The sequence below is a fragment of the Musca domestica genome, unplaced genomic scaffold (genome assembly GCF_030504385.1).
Source record: "Musca domestica strain aabys unplaced genomic scaffold, Musca_domestica.polishedcontigs.V.1.1 1, whole genome shotgun sequence".
Lineage (NCBI taxonomy): Eukaryota > Metazoa > Arthropoda > Insecta > Diptera > Muscidae > Musca > Musca domestica.
Window position 1 is genome coordinate 12,199,867 of NW_026712114.1, and position 17,970 is coordinate 12,217,836.

Here is a 17,970-nt window from a genome sequence, read left to right on the forward strand (position 1 = left end):
TGAAAAAATCCAAGTTTATGGCTTTAGGAGTCCAGTGAAAAAATTTTTAGAGTCCTGTGAAAAGTTTATGACTTTGAGAGTCCTTTGAAAATATTCTTTAAAAAATCCACGTTTATCGCTTTAAGAGTCCTGTGAAAATATTCTTTAAAAAATCCACATTTATCGCTTTAAGAGTCCTGTGAAAATATTTTTTAAAAAATCCACGTCGATGCCCTAAACAGGTCTTTAAAAATATTATTTAAAAAATCCACGTTTATGGCTTTGAGAGTCCTGTGAAAATGTTTTCTAAAAAATCCACGTTTATGGCTTTGAGAGTCCTGTGAAAATGTTTTCTAAAAAATCCACGTTTATGGCTTTGAGAGTCTTGTGAAAATATTGTTTATAAAATCCATGTTTATGGCTTTGAGAGTCCTGTGAAAATATTGTTTAAAATTCCACGTTTATGGATTTGAGAGTCCTGTGAAAATATTGTTTAAAAATCCACGTTTATGGCTTTAAGAGTCCTGTGAAAATATTCCTTAAAATATCCACGTTTATGGTTTTAAGAGTCCTGTGAAAATATTCTTTAAAAAAATCAACGTTTAAGGCTTTGAGATGCCAGTGAAAATATTCTTTAAAAAATCCTCGTTAATGGCCTTGAGAGAGTTAATGGCCTTAAAAAATCCTCGTTTATGGCTTTCAAAGTCCAGTGAAAATATTCTTTAAAAAATCCACGTTTATGGCTTTGAGAGTCCTGTAAAAATATTCTTTAAAAAATCCACGTTTATAACTTTGAAAGTCCAGTGAAAATATTCTTTAAAAATTCCACATTGATGCCCTTGATAGGTCTTTGTAAATATTCTTTAAAAATCGACGTTTATGGCTTTGAGAGTCCTGTGAAAATATTTTTTAAAAAATCCAACTTATTGGCTTTAAGAGTCCTGTGAAAATATTCTTTAAAAAATCCACGTTTATGGTTTTGAGAGTCCTGTGAAAATATTATTTAAAAAATCCACGTTTTTGGCTTTGAGAGTTATACGAAAGTTTTCTATAAAAAATCCACCTTTTTGGCTTTGAGAGCCATATGAAAGTTTTCTATAAAATTCCATGTTTATGGCTTTGAGAGTCCTGTGAAAATATTGTTTAAAAAAATCCACGTTTATGGCTTTGAGAGTCCTGTGAAAATATTCTTTAAAAAATCCACGTTTATGGCTTTGAGAGTCCTGTGAAAATATTCTTTAAAAAATCCACGTTTATGGCTTTGGGGGTCGTGTGAAAATATTCTTTCAAAAATCCACGTTTATGGCTTTGAGGGTCGTGTGAAAATATTCTTTAAAAAATCCACGTTTATGGCTTTGAGGGTCGTGTGAAAATATTCTTTCAAAAATCCACGCTTATGGCTTTGAGAGTCCTGTGAAAATATTCTTTAAAAAATACCCGTTTATAGCTACGAGAGTCCTGTGAAAATGTTCTTTAAAAAATCCGCGTTTATGGTTTTGAGAGTCCTGTGAAAATATTCTTTAAAAATCCACGTTCATGGCTTTGAGAGTCCTGTGTAAATATTCGTTAAAAAAATCCACGTTTATGGCTTTGAGAGTCCTGTGAAAATATTCTTTAACAAATCCACGTTTATGAAAATATTCTTTAAAAAATCCACATTTAGGGCTTTGAGAGTCTTGTGAAAATATTCTTTAACAAGTAAGCAAAGGCTACAGCCGAGCGGGGCCGACCGTTGAATACCCTACAACACTATAATAAACGATACAGCTTATATAGGCGAGATACTCGAAAGAATTCCACAAGATATTGTGACAAATAATAAAAGAAAACCATCAGGTTTCGTTCTCTAATTTTTGAATAATAGCAACTTAAACTAATTTGCTCATTTCCAATTTATTGGAAGATGTTGCACTTAAATGGTCTTCCAAGATCTGGAACCAATATTTCCCAAAGACCTATAATCTCTCAGAAGTGGCAAAAGATTAACATTTATTATTGGTTTTTGACTGAAACGCATCTATATGAGATACAGACATTTGACTATATTCTGTAACGAAATCAGCGTTAACGAAATAGTCAGAAGTGTGTCTTTCCTGTATTTGTGAATTCTCCAAAAAGTCACTGGAATGGACATTTTCGTATTTTGTCTATAAAAGTTGGCAAACTCCTTCACACATTGAATATTTTTGGATGGCCATCCAAAACTGCTTGGCTCTTGCAATGTCCGGTAACCCCCACAATTACGACCTGCTGACAATTTTGCAGTTTTTTGGTCCATTTCAACCCCTAAATATATGGCGATCATCTCCAAAAAGAATAGGCTTTTATTCTGACCCTCATCTTATCTCCATGCTAAATTTCGTAAGGATCGGGCCATAAATGCGATCTGTATATGATATCCTGATATCTTAACTACTTAGTTTTGTTAGCTGTAGAAATATTACCAAATGTTTAATTCAAAATTAAAATATGCCAAAAATATGACAAAATTGAAAAAATATGAGAAAATTTTACAAAATCAATATTTTCATCTTTAGAGAGATATTTTTATGCGATTTTTTTAGACGTTTTATGTTTCCTGCCAAGAGGCCATTCTGAATTAATGAGAACTGTTGAAATCAGTTCAGCCGTTCTCGACATATAAGAGATTTTTCAAGCATATCTTCTTTGATAGACATATATATCGCACATATTTTGCTATATATCCGATTTGTTGGATGTTAACATCAATGTAAAGATCAGAAGTAACCTTGTCATGGCTTTGTGATTTCGCCGGGATTTAAAATATTCGCGGTTTAATGAAAAATTTTGAATTTTTCAACAAAAAAGATATGGTCTATTTTACCCGCTAAATATTATCCGATGACCACCCAAATGGGTAGGCTTCTTGCCAGCCCTAAACTCTAGCTACATGCGAAATTCCGCATCGATTGGTCTATAATTGCGACCTATAGAGCAAGTGCAAAATCAGGAATTTTTTCAGTTTTTGGTCCATTTCAACCCCTAATTATTATGCGATCATCATCAAAAGAAATAGGGTTCTATTCTGACCCTAGCCCCACCTCCATTTTAAATTTCGTGAAGATCGGACCATAATTGCGACCTGTAGAGTGATTACAAATTAACATGGACAGACGGACAGACGGACAGACGGACGGACGGACATACATAGCTAGATCGACTCAGCTCGGCGAGATAGGAAGATCCATATATACTTTCCTATGTGGGAAATCAATATTTCGTGGTGTTACATAATTTTTGGCCCAATCAAACTTATAATACCCCCAACACATAGTGTTGTAGGGTATAAAAATCCACTTTTATGGCTATGAGAGTCCTGTGAAAATATTGTTTAAAAAATCCACGTTTGTGGCTTTGAGAGTCCTGTGAAAATATTGTTTAAAAAATCCACATTGCTGGCTCTATTAATCCCACGAAAACAGTCTTCCCTTTGAAAATTTAGAATATAGTCAAAGAAAATGTAAACGAAATAATAAAAATAGATTTTCCGTATAAGTTTGAACGACAACAATTGATGATTGATGGTCAAATCGAAGAAAAAAAAAACAAGTTCAAAGGATATACCACAAAAGATATCCATTGAGTTGAATTTAGAAACATTAGAAAAAGAGGGGGAGAGAGAGAGGAAAACAATTATCCATAAATTCCTAAAGCAATTAGAAACTTGAGGGTGACAGAAAGTTCAAACGAAAAAGTAACGAATATTTACCAGGAATATGACATACATATCTAAATTGCCTGAAATACAAGATTGAAAATTTGATGAACTACTCGCATCCCCCCAACCCACACACACACACACATTCAAATAACTTACCTATAAAGTAATTGGTTACAGTTCTCATCCGTTTTGTTGTTATGACAATCCATACAACGATTAAGTTGCCACCAGTCGCCACAATGACCATAACACCGTACAGGATGCTCCACAGGACCTGGCGCCACCATGGCAATATGAAGGAAATGTCACTGCAAGTACAAAGAAGAATAAAAAAATAGACTCGCAAATAAACAACAATGTATTATGGCAGTGCACAAAGAGGAGACACATGTAGCGACAAAACATGAAATGCAAAACACAAAAGTATGCACAAATAAAATTACACAAAGAATTACTTCAAAGTCCTTGCAAAAGAGAAGATAATCCATTTCGTACTTCTGGTGTGTGAAGAAATTGAATAAAGCAAAGAAAAGGTAAATTGTTTATTCCTTCTTTTGCATAATTCTTCCACAGGGCCAATATCACAAACCAAAAAAAAAATTACAAAATGTTATCCAGCTTAATAAATTATTCATTTCAATTGCGAACGATACCTCGAATAGTCGCCTTTATATTTACACAATGACCTAACTCAAAAGATAAAGTTATAATGAAACCTTCTCTCTCTCTCTCAAAAAAAAAAAACATAACACCGAATGAACTTCAGATGAAAGTCGCCATTTCTGTCAATAATCTTCTTAAATATTTATGTTTCTCTTTAAAAGTTAACTAAAAGAATAATGTATATGATTCATTGGAGGATTTAGTTTGGAATTGAAGTTAGTTGGAAATACAGGAATAAATAACACAACAAAAGGATAAGGAAAAACTTCCTTTTTTGTTGTCAGGAAAATTTAAGGGGGTATATAGTAGAGAAGAAAGGCTTGGTAGTCTACATAGGGTAACACGCTGCCAGAGAATCATTGATGATAAATTAAAGGGCAAGGGAGTCGGGCCGAAAAGTTAAGGAGATATGCCAAGCCAGGTTCCACTCCCAAGAAAATATTTGCAAATTTGTTCTCTGGTCTGTTCAGATTAACTGGAGGGCGAGTAAGTCTGTGCTGACGGGAGAATCTACACGGACGAGGACTCAGAGACGAGTGGAATGGTAGGACATAGAGTTGAGCCTAGAAGGCAAGGAAGCAGGAGGGGCAGGGAGCAGGTGTGCAACGATCTGAAGGTAGATGTGCTAGTTCGTCTATGGATTTATCCTCGTCATTTAAATAACCTATGTCTGTGCTCGCCTATGAAGACTCATTGGGCAACAACTCGCCTATGAAGACTCATTGGACAACAACTGGCCTATGAAGACTCATTGGACAACAACTCGCCTATGAAGACTCATTGGGCAGCAACTCGTCTATGAAGATTCATTGGGCAGCAATTCGTCTATGAAGACTCATTGGCCACCAACTCGTCTATGAAGACTCCTTGGACAACAACTCGCCTATGAAGACTCATTGGGCAGCAACTCGTCTATGAAGACTCCTTGGGCAGCAACTCGTCTATGAAGACTCCTTGGGCAGCAACTCGTCTATGAAGACTCCTTGGGCAGCAACTCGTCTATGAAGACTCCTTGGACAGCAACTCGTCTATGAAGACTCCTTGGCCAGCAAATCGTCCATGAAGACTCACTGGGCACCAACTCGTCTTTGGAGACTCCTTGGCCACCAACTCGTCTATGGAGACTCATTGGACACCAACTCGTCTATGGAGACTCCTTGGGCAGCAACTCGTCTATGGAGACTCCTTGGGCAGCAACTCGTCTATGGAGACTCCTTGGGCAGCAACTCGTCTACGAAGACTCCTAGGCCACCAACTCGTCTACGAAGACTCCTAGGCCACCAACTCGTCTACGAAGTCTCCTAGGCCACCAACTCGTCTACGAAGACTCCTAGGCCACCAACTCGTCTATGGAGACTCCTAGGCCACCAACTCGTCTACGAAGACTCCTAGGCCACCAACTCGTCTATGGAGACTCCTTGGCCACCAACTCGTCTATGGAGACTCCTTGGCCACCAACTCGTCTATGGAGACTCCTTGGCCACCAACTCGTCTATGGAGACTCCTTGGCCACCAACTCGTCTATGGGGACTCATTTGGCACCAACTCGTCTATGAAGACTCATTGGGCAGCAACTCGTCTATGAAAACTCATTGGGCAGCAACTCGTCTATGAAAACTCATTGGGCACCAACTCGTCTATGAAGACTCATTGGGCACCAACTCGTCTATGAAGACTCATTGGGCACCAACTCGTCTATGAAGACTCGTTGGGCACCAACTCGTCTATGAAAACTCATTGGGCACCAACTCGTCTATGAAGACTCATTGGGCAGCAACTTGTCTATGAAGACTTCTTGGTCTACAGGCTCGTCTATAGAGACGACCCTTAGCTCGTCTATAGAGACGACCCTTAGCTCGTCTATAGAGACGACCCTTAGCTCGTCTATAGAGACGACCCTTAGCTCGTCTACAGAGACGACCTTTATAGCTCGTCTATAGAGGCGACCTTTATAGCTCGTCTATAGAGACGACCTTTATAGCTCGTCTATAGAGGCGACCTTTATAGCTCGTCTATAGAGACGACCTCTATAGCTCGTCTATAGAGACGACCTCTATAGCTCGTCTATAGAGACGACCTTTATAGCGCGTCTATAGAGACGACCTTTATAGCTCATCTATAGAGACGACCTTTGTAGCTCGTCTATAGAGACGACCTTTATAGCCCGTCTATAAAGACTACCTTCACAGCTGGTCTATAAAGACGACCTTTTTAGCTCGTATATAGAGACGACCATTTTAGCTCGTCTATAGATACGGCCTTTTTAGCTCGTCTATAGAGACGACCTTTATAGCTCATCTATATAGCCGACCTTTAGCTCGCGTATAGAGACGACCCTTAGCTCGTCTACAGAGACGACCTTTATAGCTCGTCTATAGAGACGGCCTTTATAGCTCGTCTATAGAGACGGCCTTTATAGCTCGTCTATAGAGAAGACCTTTATAGCTCGTCTATAGAGAGACCTTTATAGCTCGTCTATAGAGACGACCTTTATAGCTCGTCTATAGAGACGACCATTATAGCCCGTCTATAGGGTTCACAGTACGTCTATAAAGACGACCTTCACAGCTCCTCTATAAAGACGACCTTTACCTCGTCTATAGAGACGACCATTATAGCTCATCTTTAGAGACGACCTTTTTAGCTCGTCTAAAGAGACCTTTAGCTCCGTTTATAGAGACGATATTTAGCTCGTCTATGGAAGACGACCTTTAGCTCGTCTATATGAACGATCTTCGTCTTTTAAACGATCCTTAGCTAGACAGCTATAAGGATCTCCTCTGTTAGTTAAAGACACTCTCTCCAGATCGACTATATTGCTCTTCTTCTACTCATAAATGATAGCAACCAAAAACCACCTACAATAGTTTATTACTTTCTGCACTGCAGCCAATCTGTCTCAAATGTCAACAGTTTTTTAATGGCATGAAAAAAAATCGCAACCACAAAACCAGTGGTATTTGATATTTTTTAATGAGCTCCAAAGGGAATGTGTTGGCGTGGCTTTCGCCAAAGTCGTAACAGGGCACAAAAATAAAAAAAAACAAGTAAGCAAAGGCTACAGTCGAGCGGGGCCGACCGTTGAATACCCTACAACACTATAATAAACGATACAGCTTATATAGGCGAGATACTCGAAAGAATTCCACAAGATATTGTGACAAATAATAAAAGAAAACCATCAGGTTTCGTTCTCTAATTTTTGAATAATAGCAACTTAAACTAATTTGCTCATTTCCAATTTATTGGAAGATGTTGCACTTAAATGGTCTTCCAAGATCTGGAACCAATATTTCCCAAAGACCTATAATCTCTCAGAAGTGGCAAAAGATTAACATTTATTATTGGTTTTTGACTGAAACGCATCTATATGAGATACAGACATTTGACTATATTCTGTAACGAAATCAGCGTTAACGAAATAGTCAGAAGTGTGTCTTTCCTGTATTTGTGAATTCTCCAAAAAGTCACTGGAATGGACATTTTCGTATTTTGTCTATAAAAGTTGGCAAACTCCTTCACACATTGAATATTTTTGGATGGCCATCCAAAACTGCTTGGCTCTTGCAATGTCCGGTAACCCCCACAATTACGACCTGCTGACAATTTTGCAGTTTTTTGGTCCATTTCAACCCCTAAATATATGGCGATCATCTCCAAAAAGAATAGGCTTTTATTCTGACCCTCACCTTATCTCCATGCTAAATTTCGTAAGGATCGGGCCATAAATGCGATCTGTATATGATATCCTGATATCTTAACTACTTAGTTTTGTTAGCTGTAGAAATATTACCAAATGTTTAATTCAAAATTAAAATATGCCAAAAATATGACAAAATTGAAAAAATATGAGAAAATTTTACAAAATCAATATTTTCATCTTTAGAGAGATATTTTTATGCGATTTTTTTAGACGTTTTATGTTTCCTGCCAAGAGGCCAGTCTGAATTAATGAGAACTGTTGAAATCAGTTCAGCCGTTCTCGACATATAAGAGATTTTTCAAGCATATCTTCTTTGATAGACATATATATCGCACATATTTTGCTATATATCCGATTTGTTGGATGTTAACATCAATGTAAAGATCAGAAGTAACCTTGTCATGGCTTTGTGATTTCGCCGGGATTTAAAATATTCGCGGTTTAATGAAAAATTTTGAATTTTTTCAACAAAAAAAATATGGTCTATTTTACCCGCTAAATATTATCCGATGACCACCCAAATGGGTAGGCTTCTTGCCAGCCCTAAACTCTAGCTACATGCGAAATTCCGCATCGATTGGTCTATAATTGCGACCTATAGAGCAAGTGCAAAATCAGGAATTTTTTCAGTTTTTGGTCCATTTCAACCCCTAATTATTATGCGATCATCATCAAAAGAAATAGGGTTCTATTCTGACCCTAGCCCCACCTCCATTTTAAATTTCGTGAAGATCGGACCATAATTGCGACCTGTAGAGTGATTACAAATTAACATGGACAGACGGACAGACGGACGGACGGACATACATAGCTAGATCGACTCAGCTCGGCGAGATAGGAAGATCCATATATACTTTCCTATGTGGGAAATCAATATTTCGTGGTGTTACATAATTTTTGGCCCAATCAAACTTATAATACCCCCAACACATAGTGTTGTAGGGTATAAAAACTGAAATCAAAAAACAACAACAACACTTTGATGTGTTTACAGTTTCGTGGTACATACTCATACAGAAGGATATTTAGTGAGATTCAGTGGTTTTTGTGGTTTCGATGGATGCGTGTCCTCCGTTCCTGCCGTTCAGGTCGTTACATTAAAAAATAATCAAATAAAAACACTCACAAAATAATTATTCCACAATATTCGTGCACTTTTTCCGGCTAATGGAGTTTGATGGAATTTCATTTTGTAAACCATCAGCAGCGGGGAAAAATGAAGAGCGTTTGGCGTAAACCACAAACAAAAACGAACGTCCATGTGACACAATAATATTTTATTTTGATTATAAATTAAATGTTGTTGTTTGGGTGGTATGAGAGGCGTTTAGGAGGCCCGCCTCGACTCACTTTTATTTCCTTCACCTTGTGGTTTCTCTCAAGATACACATACATGGTGAAATGAAAAAACTGCAACCAACTTCAGGCTGCTGTCATTTCCAAGCCACTAGTCTGACAGCTTTTAAAATTATTCCAGTGATAGCTCATTATATTGTTTACAAGCGTACAAAAGCTTTTCGGTGGGAATTTTCCAGAAATAAGGTTATTCGTGATGGAATTCAAGCGTGATAGTGTGATTTCTTTATATTTGGCTGGAAAACCACAAGTGGCTATCGTTAGAGCACTCCAGTATTTAAATGTGAATAAATCTTTTGTGACTTGTACCATCGCTCATTAGCGTGATACTGGTAGCGTAGCCCGACGTCAAGGAAGTGGACGGAAGAAAACAGCAACATCAGCAGAAATGATTCAAAAAGTAAAGAAGCGACTTGATCGAAACCCTCGTGTGCTGAGCATATCGCAATATTCCATTCGGCAAATATTGAAAAATAAGCTCGGGGTAAAGCCATTGAAATTCCAAAAAGTGCAAAAACTTACACGACAACAGAAAGAAAATAGACTCAAGAGAGCTGAAGAGTTGCTTCGATTGGCCGAAGGTGGTGAACTGCCGAATTTGGTTTTATCCGATGAGAAAACATTCGTTGTCCAGCAGTTTGAAAACAAATAAAATGATCGTGTTTACTTGCCAAAGAGATCAGCTGAAAATTTGCACCTTCGGTTGGCCACCGGAACTCAAGCGCCGGCCATGGTGATGGTGTGGGCCGCCATAACAGCCGATGGTCGCTCTCCGCTCATATTAATCGGCCGTGGCATCAGAATAAATGCCGAATATTATGGCGAAAATATTCTGGAGGGTGTATTAAAGCCTTAGACACGCAAACATTCTGACCTCAGACCTTGGACATTCTACCAGGACTCAGCACTCGCCACCCATGGTTATGGTATGGTTACAAAATGAGGTTCCTCGCTTAATTTCTAGCACACAATGGCCACCAAAATCTCCGGATAACAATCCGTTGTACTGTTGTGTCTGGAGTATTTTGGAAAGTAAGGTTGGCACTAAAAATAGGAATGGGCCAAAATACTATAGAGAAACTTTCGGGCAGCGTGTGATGGTTTCATTGGCCGTTTGAAGGCCATAATTCGTGCCAAAGGTGACGAACAATTCTATTCTAAATTCTAAAATTTTATGCTATTTTCGACATTTTTATACCCTCCACCATACTATGGAGGGTATATTAACTTTGTCATTCCGTTTATAACTCCTCGAAATACTCATGTCAGACCCAACAAAGTATATATATTCTTGATCAGCGTAATTGAGATAGAAGGCTAAAATTTTGCACACATGTTTATTTTTCAGTATGCAGGTTAAGTTCGTAAATGGGTCATGTAGGTCCACGTTTTCATATAGCCTCCATATAACGGTACCACCCGATATTCGGTATTTTGATGATATAAGCGACATTATTAACCGGATTTGTTTAAAATTTGGTATTTGAAGTTCGAAATGCATACTACAGCCTTAGAAAACTGTCTGTGCAGGTCCACGTCTTCGTATAGCCCCCATATAACGGTACCTCCCTATATATTCGGTATTTTGATGATTTTAGCGTTATTATTCCCCGGAATTGTTTCAAATTACGTATTTAGGGTTCGTAATGGGAACTACAGTCTGTGACAGAAAATTGTGTATGCAGGTCCAGGTCTTCGTGTAAGCCCCACATACCACTACCTCCCTATATTCGGTATCTTGACGACTTTAGGTACAATACCCACCGAAATTGTTTGAGACGCGTATTTGAAGTTCGTAATAAATGCTACAGCCTATGGCAGAATGGTTATGATGATTTTTGCTACATTATTTACCGTTTATTTCAAGTTTCGAATTTGAATATGGTAATGACTTATGGCAAATGCCTATGTAGGTCCACGTCGTATAGACACCAATATAACGGCTATATTCGGTATTTTTAAAATGTTAACAATTTTTTAAGAATTTTTATCTCCAAATTGATTCCAAATGGTGGAGGGTATTGTATGTTTTCTGTATAGGTACTGTATATTTTCGTATAAGCCATTCGAAATCCCTGAACGAGATGACCAGTAATAATTTTTGTATAAGACCAGAAAGTATTCTTACTGAAGTCCTGTACAGAAGTAACATTAAACAAAAAATATCCCTTAAAAATTAAACATTCTTTTTTTCCAGACCTGAAGCGTATTCAACTCCTCCTCCATCCAATTTTTTTTAGTTCACCTTGTGGTTTCTTTGAAAATACACATATATATCTTTTTTTCTGCTCATAAAGAGTGTTAGCTCTTGATTATTCTGATTTCAACGAAACAAACGCAAAAAGTAAATCCTAAAGCAACAAAGCTGTTTTCCTTATCCACGTTGAAACATAGAATTTCTTTATTATTCCACTTCCTGGAAAAGTGATTGCAAATCCTACTGTGACATCAGGGCAGGAATCACTCAGTGCTGTTGTTGTTCTTGTTGCTGATGTGTATGTTAATTCGTTGGACTTAAACGTGAAATTGTCGTTGAATTAAACAGTCACACAAATGAATATTTAAAAGTGCTCAGATTAAGTGAAATTATTACTTATTATTCTCTTGAGGGTAAATGTGTGTGTGTGTGCGTGTGTATGGGTGACGAACAAAATCTGATGTTGAACATGTGGTAAACGAATTAAATGACATGGAAATAATCTCATTTTGTATGGAATGTGAAATAACAAAATAAATTCTTCAGTACAATGGAAATGTGTGAATGGAGGAGAGGTATAACGAAATACTTGAGAGATATACATATGGACAGATATGGAGGATATGAAAAATATACTAATAATTTTCTGCGAATACAGATTGTTTTTTTCATAAGACTTTAAATGAAAATAATGCCACAAAACACTTCTTGGGAAGGTGATTATACAGGGTTGCCATATTCGACGGACCCATCTGGCAACGCCATAACTTTTGACAGAGATGTCACATCGCTTAATGACATACCGCGTTTGAAGCGTCAGTCCAAGCAGATTTTTACCATGAACCAATACACGCCACGCGAGCGCTCTGAAATAGTTGAAATTTACATTCAACAGAAGAAGTAAATTGTGAAAACTCAACGTGCTTTTAAAACATAAAAAAATGTGAGAAGTACGCCTTCTAAGAACACCATTGAGCGTTTATACGAAAAATTTTCGACTGGTAAGACTCTTTCGAATCCGAAGAGGCCATATAAAAGTCGAAAAGTCGACGAGCCAGTGTTGAGAGGTCCCCAAGAACATCCCAAAAACTCCGTTCTCAGCAGTTGGGCATGGCTCGGTCCACTTTACAACGGATTATTCGCATTGATTTGCATTTGTTCCCGTACAAAATTCAATTGACGCAAAGAATGTTGCCTGCGGACAAGCCTTGTCGATTGGAATGGGCCCAAAGGTCCGTCGAATATGGGCAACCCTGTATACAGTTTTGAATTCAAGATCTTGGTTTCAAAGTGAACGAGGCATTCTCATGGAAAACAGAACGGGCTATTCTCATAGAAAAATGGTCTTTTTATAGGAAAACAAAAGGTGGTCTGCTCATGAAAGAGCCTAACGCGGACCTCCCTCAGAAGACCAATAGGTGGTGTTCTTCGCACAGAAGATCAGTAGGTATTTTTCTTATAAGCCAGTAGGTGGTCTTCTCCGAGAAGACCAAAATATAGTCTCCTCCTAGAAGTCCTGTAGGTGGTCATCTCCGAGGAGACCAAAATATAGTCTCCTCCTAGAAGTCCTGTGGGTGGTCTTCTCTTAAAAGACCAGTAGATGGTCTTTTTTAGAACACCAGTATTTGGTGTTTACCAACATGACCAGTATTTGGTCTTCTCCGAGTAGACCTATATGTGGTCTCGAAGAACTTCAAATGGAGGTCGGCTGATCTTTAATAGGTCTATAAAGACCACTGGCAATCAGAGATTCTGGCCTTCAGCTATTGACACCGGCGTAAGCTTCCCTGTTTGTCCTCAGGACCTCCCTGTTTGCCCTTGACACTGACCAACCAACTCATCTTTACAGACTCTCTCTTCCTTTAGCTAACTAATACGGACACCCTGGCTCTTCAGATTCTCTATACAAGCCCCCTGGTCTTCATGTCTTCTATGTATTCTCCTATGTAGGTAATTTTCTTATAAGCCAGTAAGTGGTCTTCTCCGAGAAGACCAAAATATAGTCTCCTCCTAGAAGTCCTGTAGGTGGTCATCTCCGAGGAGACCAAAATATAGTCTCCTCCTAGAAGTCCTGTGGGTGGTCTTCTCTTAAAAGACCAGTAGATGGTCTTTTTTAGAACACCAGTATTTGGTGTTTACCAACATGACCAGTATTTGGTCTTCTCCGAGTAGGCCTATATGTGGTCTCGAAGAACTTCAAATGGAGGTCGGCTGATCTTTAATAGGTCTATAAAGACCACTGGCAATCAGAGATTCTGGCCTTCAGCTATTGACACCGGCGTAAGCTTCCCCGTTTGTCCTCAGGACCTCCCTGTTTGCCCTTGACACTGACCAACCAACTCATCTTTACAGACTCTCTCTTCCTTTAGCTAACTAATACGGACACCCTGGCTCTTCAGATTCTCTATACAAGCCCCCTGGTCTTCATGTCTTCTATGTATTCTCCTATGTAAGTAATTTTCTTATAAGCCAGTAAGTGGTCTTCTCCGAGAAGACCAAAATATAGTCTCCTCCTAGAAGTCCTGTAGGTGGTCTTCTTCGAGAAGACCAAAATATAGTCTCCTCCTAGAAGTCCTGTAGGTGGTCTTCTCATGGAAGACCAGTATGTGGTTTTCTCATAGAAGACCAGTATATGGTGTTTACCAAGATGACCAGTATTTGGTTTTCTCCGAGTAGACCTATATGTGGTCTCGAAGAACTTCAAATGGAGGTCGGCTAATGTTTAATGGGTCTATAAAGACCACTGGCAATCAGAGATTCTGGCCTTCAGCTATTGACACAGGCTGAACTTCTCTGTTTATCCTCGGCAACTCCCCGTTTGCCCTTGACACTGACCAACCAACTCTTCTTACAGACTCTCTCTTCCTTTAGCTAACTAATACGGACATCCTGGCTCTTCAGTTTCCCTATACAAGCTCCCTGGTCTTCATGTCTTCTATGTATTCTCCTATGCGCACCTCAGCTCGTTTGCAGACTATCAACTTGTCCATTTAGGCTACCTATGCTTTCGGCTAGTCTCTTAAGGCTCACTAGCCTTCAGCTCATCTATAAAGTCCTGGATTACAGTTCGCCTATAATTACTACCAGGGCTGTCAGCAGAAAATGTACACGCCCGTCCATTTTATGAATGGTCTTTTCTTAGAAGACCATTAGGTCTTCTGTTGGAAGACGATTTCATCCTCTACTCGAGGATCTTCGAAGACCCGTTGGCTTTGAATATCTTATATTCGAAGACCATTTAATCTTCCAACTCGAAGACCGTTTGGTCTTCTATTCGAAGAAAATTTGACCTACTACTCGAAGACTATTGGGTCTTCTATTCAAAGATCATGTTCGAAGATCATTTAATCTTCTTTTTGAAGACCATTTGGCCTTGGAATACTAAAGAGACTTAACTCTTTCGTATCCGAAGATCATTTGGTATTGTTTTCGAAGACCAGTTGGCCCTCCCTGTGAAAACCATTTGGTATTTGGTATTGGTATTGTATTCTTACACCATTTTATCTTTTATTCGAAGGTCATATCTTATTCTGTTCGAAGAACACTTACTCTTCTATTCTTTTGGTCTTCGGCTTTGGTCTTCTTTTCGAAAAATCTTTCAAATTTTTCAAATGCCAGTTGGCCTTCTATTCGAAAAATATTTAAATGTTCTAAATTATTCCAATTACTGTTTCATTACTCTTCCGACCACGTCTCGTACTATCACTCGTTTCCGTGATACAGGTAGCGTAGCCCCTACGTCAAGGAAGTGGACGGAAGAAAACAGCAACATCAGCAGAAATTGTTCGAAAAGTAAAGAAGCGACTTGATCGAGACCCGCGTCGCAGTGGCCGAAAAATGGCTCGTGAGCTGAACATATCGCAATATTCCATTCCCGCAAATATTGAAAAATGAGCTCGGGATAAAGTCATTGAAATTTTAAAAATTGCAAAAACTTACACCGCAACAGAAAGAAAATAGACTCAAAAGAGCTAAAGAGTTGCTGCGCTGAGCCAAAAGTGGTGAACTGCCGAATTTGGTTTTCTCCGATAAGAAAAAATTCGTTGTCCAGCAGTTTGTAAACAAAGAAAATGATCGAGTTTACTTGCCAAAGAGGTCAGCGGAAAATGCGCAGCTTCGGTTGGCCACCAGTACTCAAGTGGCGGCCATGGTGATGATGTGGGCCGCCATAACAGCCGATGGTCGCTCTCCACTCGTATTAATCGACCGTGGCATCAGAATAAATGCCGAATATTATCGCGAAAATATTCTAGAGGTCGTATTAAGCGTTTGGGCACGCAAACATTTTGACCGCAGACCTTGGACATTCCAACAGGACTCAGCACCCAAGAATGTTTACAACATGGGGTTATTCGCTTTATTACCAGCGCAAAATGACCACAAAAATCTCCAGATACCGATCCGTTGGACTATTGTGTCTGGAGTATTCTGGAAAGCAAGGTTGGCACTAAAAATACCAAAGCGCCGATCACCTCAAGCAAGCGCTTTGCCGGGAATGTGACGGGTCCATTGGCCTTTTGAAGGCCATAATTCGTGCCAAAGGTGACCAATTCGAACAAATCTAAACTTTTTCTTAAATATTTCCGACATTTTTTGCTTTTATTCAATAAAATTACAAAAAACAAGTAAGCAAAGGCTATAGTCGTGCGGGGCCGACTATGTGATACCCTACAACACTACAATATGTGAGAAGCCCCCTTTTGTCCAAATCCATTTTGGAAGATTTCGCTTTTGAAATTATGTCATGAAGCACTGCCCAGATATTACCCTTAGGATTTTGACCAGGGACATTTTCCCAATATTTATGCACTCTCTGGTGCTGTTAGTTTTTGTGGTCCATTTAACGGCTAAATATAATCCAATGGTCATCCAAAATGCCAGAATTCTTCCCTCTGCTTACCTTTATTCTCAGTCGTGTCGATTGGCTTCAATTGTGTGATCATTCTTTCTTTTTTTTTTCTGTTTTTGGTTCATTTGAACCCCCTAATATTTTGCGATCATCTCCAAAAGCAAGAGGCCCCTCTTTGTCTCCAAATTTAGACTCATCCATATGAATTGCTTTTCTACGATATTTGGCTATATTCGATATTTGGCTATATACGATATTTGGCTATATATTTTGGATATCGCCTGTAAGTAATGTTGGTATTTTTTTACACAAAAGTTGTGGTCCATTCTACCCGCTATACTAAACTATAACTTCATGCGAGATTTCGCGTCCTTCGGTTTCTATTTGTGATCTTTATAATGGATGCAAAATCAGGAACATTTTGAGTTGCTGGTCCATTCCAACCCCTAAATATTATGCGATCATCTCCAAAAGAAATAGGGTTCTATTCTGACCTTAACCCCACCTCCATTCTAAATTTCGTGAAGATCGGGCCATAATTGTGACCTGTAGAGTGATTACAAATTAACATGGACAGACGGACAGACGGACGGACGGATATACATAGCTAGATCGACTCAGCTCGGCGAGATAGGAAGATCCATATATACTTTCCTATGTGGGAAGTCAATACTTCGTGGTGTTACATCATTTTTGGCCCAATCAAACTTATAATACCCCAACACAAAGTGTTGTAGGGTATAAAAATGTAAAAAATATGTCGTTTGACTTACTCGCAAATTTCTCAGATAGTCTTAGTTTTTTTTCGTATTTAACTAATAAAATATTGCACTGATTAATTAAAAAGCTTATTAAAAATGATTTAACATCTCCTCAACATAGTACTTAATGCTCCTTGCCAATATGACATTTATTTGTTCACTGAACACTATCATTGATTTTCCTTCCCAAAAGAACAATAATAGCCTTTAATTTTTTCCCTTCCAAATATTTCTCCATCCCTTGGCTCAACGTCTATATTGACTGATGTGGAAAGAGTAGCATTAAAGATTAAGGTAACAACATTTCTTGACAAATTCACCATTCGCATCTGTTGGAAAATGAAAATTCACGAAATGGCAACACAATTAGCGGAATAAATTCCTTCCTTCCTTTCTGCTCCAAGAGCTCAGAGAAAAAAAATATTCACAACCTGTGACAAGGTTAATCTGTTTTCACTGCACTATAACGCCTACCAAGATGGAACGGCATTGTTTTGCTGTGTTTTCCTCCTCGCGAATATGGTGGATGGTTGAAGAAGGTTTGGAAATTTGGTTGTAAAGTGAATACAAAATGGATTCCTATCTATTCAATATTCCATCAATAATGGAAAATTTAATTTTTAGAATATTCTTGATAAGTTCCTGCAAGCCTTAATAGGAAATTTTAAAAGTATCAGTTATTAAAATTCTTGAAATGGAATATGGCTTAATGCTTCTGTCCATATTTTTGAATATTTTCACAAAAAATTTCCCCACCACCCTCGTAACCTGGTGGTTAAA

At 38.5% G+C, this 17,970-nt stretch overlaps 1 protein-coding gene across 2 annotated transcripts in view; it reads right to left on the bottom strand.

Moving 5' to 3' along the window:
• Nucleotides 1-17,970, bottom strand: part of LOC131801103 (tachykinin-like peptides receptor 99D) — a 209,650-nt gene that overhangs the window by 74,387 nt on the left and 117,293 nt on the right. For both annotated transcript variants that reach the window (XM_059119194.1, XM_059119183.1), the window contains exon 4: nucleotides 3,818-3,969. In XM_059119194.1, the coding sequence (XP_058975177.1) occupies nucleotides 3,818-3,969 (152 nt within the window). The remainder of the gene's footprint in view (nucleotides 1-3,817; nucleotides 3,970-17,970) is intronic.